Source organism: Linepithema humile, chromosome 1 (assembly GCF_040581485.1).
Source record: "Linepithema humile isolate Giens D197 chromosome 1, Lhum_UNIL_v1.0, whole genome shotgun sequence".
NCBI classification, from domain to species: domain Eukaryota; kingdom Metazoa; phylum Arthropoda; class Insecta; order Hymenoptera; family Formicidae; genus Linepithema; species Linepithema humile.
Window position 1 is genome coordinate 33,639,434 of NC_090128.1, and position 12,953 is coordinate 33,652,386.

At 28.6% G+C, this 12,953-nt stretch overlaps 1 protein-coding gene and 1 long non-coding RNA gene across 3 annotated transcripts; one reads left to right on the top strand and one right to left on the bottom strand.

Moving 5' to 3' along the window:
• The first annotated feature begins 1,412 nt into the window (after positions 1-1,412).
• LOC105672545 (uncharacterized) lies at positions 1,413-5,664 on the top strand. Of its 2 annotated transcripts, none has more exons than XR_001100840.2 (5): positions 1,413-3,997; positions 4,105-4,292; positions 4,365-4,426; positions 4,616-4,793; positions 4,860-5,111. It is a non-coding gene; the product is annotated as an uncharacterized lncRNA (long non-coding RNA). The 2 variants fall into 2 exon arrangements; XR_001100839.2 differs by lacking the exon at positions 4,860-5,111 and adding an exon at positions 5,152-5,664 and having other exon boundaries at positions 3,265-3,997.
• A 685-nt stretch (positions 5,665-6,349) lies between these two features.
• LOC105672530 (retinol dehydrogenase 11-like) lies at positions 6,350-12,906 on the bottom strand. The gene is made up of 8 exons (XM_012367540.2): positions 12,044-12,906; positions 11,368-11,933; positions 9,404-9,543; positions 8,052-8,133; positions 7,640-7,944; positions 7,419-7,538; positions 6,968-7,184; positions 6,350-6,852 (listed from the first exon to the last, which is right to left on the bottom strand). The coding sequence occupies exons 3-8, from the start codon at positions 9,519-9,521 to the stop codon at positions 6,705-6,707; spliced, it is 990 nt and encodes a 329-aa protein (XP_012222963.1). The 5' UTR covers positions 9,522-9,543; positions 11,368-11,933; positions 12,044-12,906; the 3' UTR covers positions 6,350-6,704.
• Between the last annotated feature and the right edge of the window lie 47 nt (positions 12,907-12,953).

Sequence of the window (12,953 nt, forward strand, 5' to 3'; positions counted from 1 at the left end):
AAATAAACAAACGTTGCAGCCTGTTATCAGGCCTTCTTGTCAATAATAATATTTAAACACACGCAATTTTTTCAAAATACATAAACGCACGCAACATACAATACTTACAACAATAATATTAACAAATTGTTAAATAGGTTGCACGAAAACGGTAATAAACAAAATTAAACATTTCGCAATAATGCAATATATATGTATATATGTTCGTATATATTGTATGTTGTAAAATTGCGTGTGTTTATGTATTTTGGAAAAATTGCGTGCATTTACATAAATATTATTATTGACACTGAAGAAGGCATGATGACAGGCTCAAATGTTTTTTTATTTTATTTCAATACAGGTTTTTGCACCAACAACTGGCATTGATTCTTTTTGCTACTCTATATTTCGATTATATTACACAAAGTGTCTAAAAAATCGCAAAATAGTAGAGAACTTTCCCATGATAGATTTCGAATTCTAACTTTATGCGGTACAAAGAGCGCAATTTCCGCGACCGCGACGAATGGCAGTAAGTATAATTCTTTGTCTCATATTTTTCAGGATCCTAATTTATGAGGAAACTTCAAGTGTCGCATTCATTCGGCGTTGATTAACAAGATTACATTCTCAGCGTTTGAATAGCAGCGGCAGCGTGAAATTTTTTAAAACACCGGAAATATTTCCCGTCACATACGCATGAAATTGCAGCTCGGAAAAACGCAGCATAATGATCGCTTTCGCGATCACTCTACGTAAACGTGGCTAACAGTGTGTTTATAAGTATCAGCCGATGACTGTGCTATTGAATAAACATACCATCGGGATATTTGTAAGACAAAAATATCTTTTATGTAAAAAAATTCCTTGGCGCTGGATTCAGATTTTAATTCAACGATTAAATTATTCTAATTTTAATTCGACAATAAAAAAATAAAAATTAGTAAAGCTTGCTTTTCGGAATAATATATTTTTTTCCTTTGTCTGTTCAGCCGATTATAAAGCCATTTAAATCTTTTTTTTGCTTCACGGAAATGTCAACCCTAAACGCCGCTATCTGTTTCATTGTGTACTCGGAGAGAATGTGTCGTTACAAACGCGAACAGTAGACACGTTTTATTATCTTCTTTTTTATCGCGTGTGAGAATATTGCTAAACTGCCGACGAATAACTGTGGGAATTCAGAAAATTTTGGCGCTAATTTATGCAAGTGGATTTACGTCGCGACTGTTACGGTCGAACAGAGCGAAATATTGTTCCATGATAAACCGCCTACTTGCCAAATGGAACTAGATACGCCAGGACTGCCTTCCACGACAAACACTCGCGTCGCATGACGTAATTATTAGACTTTAGAATTCGCACTGTTGCCGCACAAAGTACATACACGGAACTAAGCCAGATAAAATAACGTGGGCGCGTGAATTCTTTATCGTTCTCGAAGACGCCTGCATATTGTCAGCACCGGACGTTCACCCGAGATCGTTGACCGCAGATGGCAGAAGCATAGGAAATTTGTTAAGGTCGCAACCCAAGACTCTGAACGAATATCCTATTTTTATCCTTGCATGACTAATACTCGATTCACAACAAAAAGTCTCAATTGCACTTCAGAAACTCAGACAGGTAAATACGATAAAGTACTTGAGTCCACGGACTCTCCAAATAAGTCGGAGTCGACCGATGAGTCACGTGACTCTCGCGAAGCAAACAATTTTACTACTCATCAGCTGACCATAATAACATAACAGTTATGCAACAACTTACGCATGTCACACGTACGCGCGCTGCATTCATAATTAGACGGAAAGTTTACGAGTAACCTAGTATTAAGAATGTAAAACGACATACAACGAAAACCGGATCTTTCGTACTTTGTGTTCAGTTTGGACAACATGTACGCGCATCTAAAAAAACTCTCGTGTAGTTTTTTTAAAAAACTAACAGATATTTTGAAAAAATACAAAACATATATGCTCCATCGTTCTAACAACATTCGCAAATTCGGCGCGCCGGCAGGAATAAAAATTGTTTTGCATTCTGCCGCATTCAAAAAATTGACAGTTATTAATCATTTTCATACGCTAATATATAAATACACAATAATAGATCATTAACTTATTTTATCTCGCACAAAAAGACCCGTTTAAAATATCCTCGTTTAACAAACCAATCATTACGACATTTGTTCTACAAAAAGCTATCGTCCGCTCGACTGAGCACAAACCCGACGCAACCTCTTCACCGACAAAACTGTCACTCGACACGAAGCAATAGTATCGCTTAATAGAAAAACGTATTGTTCGACCTAACATCCGTCGATTAGTGCTTTTAAAAGATTTCCAAGAATAATTATTCAATGGAAAGAGAGATAGAAAGATGACACAACTAAAAAAGGTATTAATTCATAATCAACATCAAATTAATCCTTTCATAAATAATCGATCTTTTGATAAATTGAAACTTTAAAATTCAAGAGCGAAAGTTTATACATATATTATTAAACAGACAATATGTGTCTTTCTCTTAAATATAAGCAATAATTTCCTAAATAATATATTTTATCTCATATTTGAAGTATTATATTACAATATTACAATATCTTATCATATAGCATATTTCACATTTTAAATAAAATTTTATTATCAGAATTATATGATAAGACACCATAAAATCACATGTTTAATACACTCATTGCTGTTATTAGCATAAAGGTGGGCCTTACTGTATGGAATCGATGATTACATCATCGTTATTCCATACTTCGCACAACTCAATGCCGAACCACTTTGCCTTCACTTTGGCCTTGCTCGCTTTTCGCGCTTACCTAGACCCGCTGGAGAAAGAAGCGCGGGGAGAGATCATTCAATTATGCGAATACCCACGTATAACTTTTTAATTAGCCATAAATATCCACGGCCGACGAAACGATATCATGGGTACATTTAAACTGTTTGTCAGGAATTAATCAGCAATGAAAAAATATTTTCACGACAATGCAAAATTATTAATCCATTTTTATTATTATCAATTGAAATATGAATTTTGGCGATTACGACATATGTTTATAATACGACAAATTGTAATAGCATTTTTTATGTTTCTCATATTACGTTTTAAATTATTAAATTTATAATCTACTTAAATGTATACAAAAAATGTGTACAATGATAATCATATCGATAGCATTATTTCTATAAAATTGAATAAAAAAGATAAATAAAATGTATGAAATTTACAAGTCAAGAAATTGTACATATAATTCTCAACGTGTTTGTGAAACATGACTGTAATAATTATTTATCTTGTTCAAAAGCTAAACGTATTTAAACTTTTTGTTGAATTTTGAAGAAATAATAAGGATATGATATAATGATATGATCTTTATAATATATCTTGTATATATTTAAATAAAATATTACAGTAATGCAATGTTGTGCATTATAGCGGCATGTAAATTTAAATATTTGTAAAATTTATATCTTAACAAGATAATATTACAACATGCAAAATTTCTAAAATATACATTTAATAACAAAAATAAAGGATCATTACATTTCACAGACACGTTTGGCTCCAATGCGACCGGCCAGATTGGACATTTATCGGAAGAGAGAAAATCAAACGAAAAACGTATAAAATATTAAACGAATAACATACAATACGTTAGTGATGAGCAATTACAATCGAGCAGCAATATTGATATGTTTGCCCCTAAGTGGGAAAGACATTATAAAAGCATCAATATTTTAGCAGTGTGCTCACAGTCGAATGGTAACATTAATGTCAACCAACATTTCTGTTTTACGTGGATATCGTTACTGCTGTGAAAATGAGTATAGTGTTCATAATTGTCGCATTAATACCTTTAGTATGTTTTGCTGTAAGTTACTTTATAATAAATTTCCGACGTCAACAACTTTATATGAAAGCAGTAAATGCTTTCTCAAGACCATAAGCATTTTCAGTCATTGGAAGTGCTCATTAGCTTCTGAGAGCAAGCACTGACAAACAAGTAATAACGTATAATAATATGTATAATATATACAAAAGTGAAAGAATTAACATTAAATTAAATTTTACACGACAAAATGATAATCTTGGTATTTTATCTTATTTCAGACTTAGATATTTCTACGCTGTAATTTTATTGTTAATTATTTTTACTTAATGATTACTAATGTGATGTATGGATTTATAATAACAAATAAAAACTGACAGAGAAAGGCTTGATATTCTGTTGGAAGCATTTTATGAAGAAAAATTAACTCAGCAAGACGCACCATCATGTATTTACAATGTTATTCTCTGTATGTGTAAATTTTCGCATTGAAACATACATACATATATGTAAATGTGTAATAAAAAATTTTTTTACACAGGCCAATGACACAGCTGGTGCAGTTAATTTTGTAATCTTTATGCTAGCAAATTTTAAATACAGGTACGTGGAAACTAAATTTATTCAAACACTATAGAATTTATTATTTTTAATAAATAAAATTTATAAACAAATTAAGAGAGTTTCCACAATCTGAATAAATAATAAAATATCAATTTTTTCTACATATTAGAAACGTATTATTTTTGATTATTATATTTCTATTATAATAATATTTTAATATAATTTTAGGAGAAATTACTTTACCAAAAAGGACTGATATCATCATATCTATGTTACATATGCACCAAACTAAAAAACATTGGTCAAATCTTTTGGTGTTTGATCCAGATAAATTTCTCTCAGAAAAAGAAGTGGATTGTTCGAGATATTTTTATGCCGTTTAGTAACGAACTTAGAAATTGTATAGGTAAGCATGAATGAATAACCAAAAATTATGATAAAGTCGCTTTGTATATAATTAACAAAATTGCAGATCAGAAGTCTGCGATAATGTCTATAAAAGTCATTCTAGTAATATTGATACGAACGTTTAAATTCAAATAAAATTATCAAAATAGATGAAATAAAACTTAACATGGATATATCATTGAATATTGTCCTTTAAAAATTAAAATAAAGAAAAAAGATTGTTAATTTATTAAAAAATGTAAAAATTTATATTGACTAAAGATAAAAATAAAATAAACATATAGTATAAACATATAACAGAGTATTATAATATATGTCAAATATCATAGAGTACACTTTTTTTCCATATATTTCAGTGAGCAAATACGAGCAGTATGTAACAATATGCTAACTGATTTTATTACAATTTCATTACAAATTTCGAAACATTGTTCTCATTAATCTTACAAGTTTGTCTGTCTGCATGATAGAGTTTGCTCAAAAACGCCAATCTTGAATGCCGAATTAAAAAACGATATATCAAAAAGTATAAATGATTCATATTATTTAATTATATGTATTTCACGCGATAAAGTTTGCTCGATAAACCAATCTGTTATCCGTTGTAGATTTTTTTAATTTATGTGATATGGATTTTTATTGCTGAGCATTGAAAGCTTATATTTTAAATATAAAAATTATTTTGAATGTTAAAATATACATTTTATTAATTTTATACTTTAAAATCTGATGTCAACATTTGATAAGCATTTTAGAATTTACATTTTTTTATTGCTTTACTGCTTTGAAACCTTATATTTTAAACAAAGAAGTAATTTAAAATGTTTTACTCATCAATTATTTATTTGCTGAAAGTATGACAATTGATAACTAAAAGTCGAATATTGTCACATATGTAAATAACTATTGATTAAAGTACATTGCTCTGTGCCACTTTAGATGATGTATACTTTAGACAACGAGCTTTACTGTATATGCTATTTTATATTGCATTTATGTCACCAGTTTTCAATATTCAAATGTAAATATTAATTTTGCGTATAAATAACTATTGCGCAGCATAACCACATCTTTTGATAGTCGATACACTTATAAATACATCGAAGATATCCGCCCGTCACTGACCTCTTTTAGGAGAAAGTATAAAATCACGATTACCCTATATAATGGTTCACGTAAACATTAATCGCGACGTTGTATTTAAGAACGACAATATTTTTTTTAATTAAACATATATTATAATTATAATTATGAGAATTGTGTTATAATGTTAATATACGGTACAATGAAACGTGAACTAAGTAGTAAAATTAAAAGTTATAGCAGTGAGCATTCACTTGTATAGAAAGCGACACGATATAGTAGCACTTTCAAGAAATAAACTATCAAGAACAATACCAAGGCGATTTTATTTAATTGTAATTAGCGCAAAAATAACAAACAATAGAATAAGAAAAAAAAAATTCTTTTAATTATTTACTTTCATAAAATATAATTATGTTGTAAAAAATATATGTAATAATATTATAAAATGTAACTTGTTAAAATTAAATCAATGTTTTATATATTTTAATATATATATATATAACAAAATATCAAATACTGTGCAAAACAATCCCAGTCACATCAGTAAATGCTGAACAATAAGAGGAAAACAACAAATGCGGTTCCAATTCGAATATTAACTGTAAATTATAATTAAATCCCCAGTTCTATAAAAAGAATAACAGTTTCAAAAAAAATAATTACTTAAACATAAAGAAAGAAGCAATAAAACATTAAAATAAACATTATTAATTACCCATCTAATGAAACAATTATATTATAGAAGTAACATAATTATAACACAAACTATATATGATACAATATATGAACTACATGATATATTTGGATAAAACTATTCATAACATTATTCGATTTGATGAGACATTGTTTTTAGAAATGCGGTAAAATCTTCCTCAGGCTTCAAATGCAAAAGCCGACAAGATAAATCCCACAGTTTCCTAGCGTACCAATCATCCCTCGCTCTCCATTGTGGAGTTGCAATATCACAATTTCTGCCAAAAGTGGAATTAATATTATTAAAAAATTTTGATTTAATTAAAATTTTTTATTATTTTCTATATTATTATTATCATACTTGTAATAACAATAATACAATGCATTTCTTACGAATAATAAAATCCGGTCTCTTTGGCCGCTTTCTCGTCCACCGCACAATATATTGTCGTTTGCGCTCCTTGCACTATATTCTTACAGAACATCGCTGTAAATAAATTATAACAAAACTGCGCACCCGGAAATAGAGTCTTGTTGCCATGCCGAAATATATCCGTTGGAATTAAACCAGGATGCAAAGAGTATACGTTTATTCCATGAATGTTTGCCTCTAAGAATCAAAAGTAAAACATAATTACTTTTACATATATTTTTGTAAATCAGTAGTATACTAAATGTTACAATACACTCTAAAATGTTTTCCACTTAATGCAACAAACTCTGTCATGTCTTATTAACAAGCAATTAATAATTATTAAAGTTTGTATTTGTTACGTAATGACACTCGATCTTTCATACAATTACAAATAATGATTGCTTTTCCCAAAAGTTTTTTTCTGCTGACCTTTCAATCGACGCGCGAGTTCTTTAGTGAATAGAACGTTTGCCAATTTGCTTTGTACATAGGCTTTCCATGTTCCATACGATTTTTCCAGAGAAATATCATCAAAATTTATATCACCAACTATAATAAAAGTTGTTATATATATTACATAACAAACAAAACTCAAATGTGAGTTGTGGAAATGCATATTTTTTTCTGAAGTTAACAGCGGTTTTACATACAAAGATGCAACATAGATGAGAGATTGATTATCCTACAGTCGGAAGAAGACAAACGCATTTTTGGTAAAAGCAGAAGCGTCAGAAGGAAATGACCGAGATGATTCGTTTGAAATACCACATCATGTCCGTCTTCTGTTTTTTCGAAAGAAAGTAATGCCACACCAGCATTGTTTACCAGTATATGAATTTCTGCTTCGTTTCTCAGTAAATTTTTAGCGCAATCCTTCACGCTCTTCAGACTACAGAGATTCAATGAATAAATGACTAATTCACCCGTACTGTTCAGGAATACGGATTTATCAATTCTGGAAAAGATCACAAATTATGGGGTTTTCTATAGATTCAGTTAGAAATAATTAAACTAATATGTTTTAAAGAAATAAGTTTAAATATTTTCGTAATGTGTTTATACCCTGCAGGTGGATTATTCTTTATATCCTCGACTGCTTTTTTTGCCTTCTCCATATTCCGACAGGCAAGAATTACCCTAGCGCCTAAATAAAAATTTTATTTTAAGCAATTTATTATTTTAATTTCAAAAATCTTTTAAGTTTAAAATAATTTAATAATTAATACTTATAAAATCAAAGATATATTAACTAAAAGAGTTTATCTTTATTTTATAAATAAAGTATTAAGCAAAAAGTAAAGCAAAGTTTGTAATTAACAAAAAATTTACGTTTTATATTTATATTGATTTATTATATACTTTATTACTTTCTTAAAATTAATTACTTTCTTATTTTTATATTGAGAAAAATACAATTTTTTTGAAAAAATGTCACTTTATTTTAATTATTTTTTATATAAGCCAAAACATTATACGTATTCCATTTTATTTAATTTTTTTCTTTTTTCAGAAAAAAAGTATTGTTTTTTTTTATTAACTTGTAACTATTAATAATAATTTTTATAAAAAATAATCGTCACTTAATCAGATTGCATACATACATATGTTTATTACATATTTTTTATAAAGTAAATGAGAAATGATATATGTATTATCATAAATGAATATCATGTATATGTAATAAACCATTACTTGCGAGTCTAAGTTGAGGCTACTGTTCAAAAGTGCATATTAAATAAATATACGTATATTTAAACTGATTAAGTCTCACATCTGTAAAAACTTATTAATAATTAGATTAGTTAATAAAAAAAATAAAATTTATATTTATTTTAAGAAATTATAAACATACATTTTTAGTTTTGTAATATAACATAATATAATGGGAAAAAACAACAATACGTTTATATTATTGCAGACTGTTTGATAAGTATTAAATTTTTTTAATATTTAGACATGGTATCAACGTTAAAAATTAAAATAAAAAATTTTTTTCGAATATTTGATAGATTAATATATTACAGAATAAATAAATGACACAATTAACAAAAATATTTTTTAATTATTTTAAGTTATAAAAAGAGTTTAAAAAATTTAGACATATTTAAGCAACTTTTCAAGTTATTTTCAAATTACCTTAAAAAGTATCAATACGTTTAACACATTACAATAAAATATTATTCAACACTATCTTGAACTGTAATAATATTCTGTAGAAAAAAATATTAGATATTTGTGTATAAAAAGTGTAACTAAAATCACAAAATAAAACAACAATGTAAAATAAAATAAAAGTAAGAAATCAAACGCTCAGATTTTGACTAATTGTTGATCCATAAGTTTGTTTTATACGTGTACTTCTATTTAAATTTCTTAACTTAAATTTTCATTTAACAAATTAAATATCAATTTACCCCTTCTGTAAAAATCTCTGGCAGTCTCCTTGCCAATGCCGCTGTTTGCGCCTGTTATCACTGCAGTTTTGCCGTCAAGACGCACATTGCTCGTACACATCTTATTGAAAAACCACATCTTATGTTTGATGCCTTTTTGTCTACAATAGTATTAGCGTGCGTTTAAAACTCTGTTTCTTTTTGCACTAAAACTTGCTTCGTTTGGCTTTCTACTAATATAATGCGTATAATATTCACTCTGTTCTATATTTCTAGTGCCCATATCGAAAAAATTACGCATGTTACGCAAATTATGCAACGTAGTGGGATCGTATAATTCGCAGTAAGACAAAGCTGCTATAATTAGATACAATCAATATTGATATCTACGTGACTCATCACTTTACAGGTACACAACAACAAGCACACATGACTTGAGTTAACTAATTGCTACATAAAATATCCGATCAAATGTTTATTAGATCTTATTTATATATAACTCTTATATTACGTTAACACATTATTTTATTACTCAGTTATTTTGTCAAACTTAAAATTGTGTTTTAATTTTAACAGAACGTACAAATAAATAAAAAGCAATTAAATTTTAACTATTTTAAATTGTAATAAATATTGATTTGAAAACGACAGAATATAATTAAATGCAATTTTCTATTGACATTCAATAAAAATCTATAAAAATGAATATAACACATATTTGTCTAGAATTACTGATAACTAATTTTGCACATGTTATCATTCATTCAATCAAAGTTCAATAGACTAATAATAAGATTCGCATGCAAAGTAAGCTCAGAACTTGGGAATAACTAATTAAGACAAGGTACGCGTGAGTATATGTAATAAATTAATATATTAACGCAAAGGACACAAATTAAAAATTTAATTACTTTACTAATCAAATATGCATATGCATGGCGCAAATTGCATTACTCTTCAGATTGATAGATTGATACAATATAATATTTAACAATTAAAAGAATTAGGACTTAGACGAGATGTATGGAGTGCAATGCGTGCAACAGAATACACGCAAATGTACAGTCTCTGCTCACGATGCAATAAAATAAGCATAGTTGCAAAATAATATTTTTATAATCAGTTGTATGCAGTTTGTCGAGAAATTAATAAAATTATGCATCCGTAATCTTTCTCAATGCATGTATTAGTGACGGATTTAAAGAAAAAGGCCCGATCCGCAAACGTTACAAGGAGCCAATTTTTATGTAGGTAGGACTCGTTTTTGACACTTGTTAACGTGTTCGCATATTTTAACGAATCTCAATTACGTTGAATCTGATGACTAATGACTAAATTTGCTTTCAAAATTTCTGTCTTTCCCATTTGTAGCTTTTAAAATTTGTTGCCTATTCCAAATAAAACCAATCTCAATCAGCCTGAAAATGAAACGTAGCGAGTTGATACTTTTAAATGCGTTTATGTTCTTTGATAATAGAATTAGAAGTATCGTAGTCTATTTCACGATTTTACGCGTTACACGCCGCCCCGGGTTACTTTAAATGTTAATAAATAATTTTTTTAAGGGGGGTTCTTTTCGAGCCGGGGCGGCGGAGGCCCGGTCCGCAAATGTCGATTTGCGGACCATTAAATCCGCCACTGGCATGTATATAATATCATTATTACAAAATTAAATTAACAATTATTTCAAAATAACAATAAAAGTTGAGAGGATATCAAGGCTAAAAAACGCAAGTTGTTTATTGCTAGTTTTACATATTTTGTAGATCCTAATTCTTCGTTACATGTCAATGATAAATCTTCGACGAATTATACAATGTTATAAACGTTTCGGTCAATTTGACCATCTTCAATATATTTTAGCCCGAAATTATCGTAATGTAAACCGATTCTCAATTGAGGTCATGCTATAAATTACAAAAATTAAGTGCTAAGTTATAGGCCTAATACGATATTAATAAGATAAATAATTTGAGCTCTCATACCTTTAAGACTGTGATATTGTTCTTAGACTGCCGATTGAGTACCTGATCGACTGATTGAGGACAACTGTGAAGCGACAGGCATTGAACTTTATAAGAAAAAAAAGAAGGTAATGTAAAAGAGGGGGAAAATTTAGGAATAGAAAGAGAAAAACATTATATTGTGGTTTTATAAAAGCTAAGTATTAGTGTGTAGAAATCGGGAAGGAGTTTGGTGTCAACACTCTGCTCATTTAAATCTTGTTTCAGTCTTTTGATATTTACCATTTCAAATGTAAACATCTAGATAAACATCTTGATGATATCGACCTTATTCAATTCTTATGACGCCAATTATATATACAATATATAATACATATATTACAATATGTTTCAATTTTATATGAAATTAATAGACTGATAATAAATTTAGCTCGGATTAATCAGCAATTTGACGTGAGATAGTATTCAATAATGCAACAAGATTTTCCTCGGGCTCCAAGTGCAACAGTCGACAAGATATATCCCACAACTTTTTGCTATAATCGGCATTCATCGCTCTGCTAGGTGTCATGGCAGGACTGCAATCACTAACAAAAACAAAGAAAAATCACAATATAATTAATTTTTAGATATAAAAGATTTAAATAAAATTATTATATAAAATATATTCATATATATAATATCATATAACGCTTACGAATAATAGAGCCCAGTCTCTTCGCCCGCTTTTTCATCTATCGCGCAATATATTGTTGTTTGTGCTCCTTGCACCACATTCTTAAAAAACAACCAAGTCCAAAAAGTATAACATTTGTCCGCACCATAAAAAAAAGTGTCGCCGCTATGACGTGATATTTCCGTAGGCATAAGACCAGGATGTAAGGCGTAAACATTTATTAGCCTATACACAGAGTAAACTGGCAAATGTCCTATTTACTAAAGAACTCGTGCGTCAATTGGCAAGTAAGTCAAAAAAGAAGATTGGATAAATTATCGATAAACAATTAGTTTTAGAGTAAAATTCTTTAATTATTTATTATATTATTTACTATCAATATATGATACGTTGTAAAATAGTGTAAAAAGATTGCAATACTTTATAAAATTTAGTAAATATAAATTGCAATGATATGTTTGCATACAATTACTATTAAAATATTAAAATAACTATAAATAAAATATATAAAATTACTGTAAAAAAGCCTGAAAGCTATTTAAAAATTTATACTAATTAATATTCGATTTCCAGAGGCAAAGATAATAGGAATAAATGTTTACGCCTTACATCCTGGTCTTATGCCTACGGAAATATCACGTCATAGCGGCGACACCTTTTTTTATGGTGCGGACAAATGTTATACTTTTTGGACTTGGTTGTTTTTTAAGAATGTGGTGCAAGGAGCACAAACAACAATATATTGCGCGATAGATGAAAAAGCGGGCGAAGAGACTGGGCTCTATTATTCGTAAGCGTTATATGATATTATATATATGAATATATTTTATATAATTAATTTTTAGATACAAAAGATTTAAATAAAATTATTATATAAAATATATTCATATATATAATATCATATAACGCTTACGAATAATAGAGCCCAGTC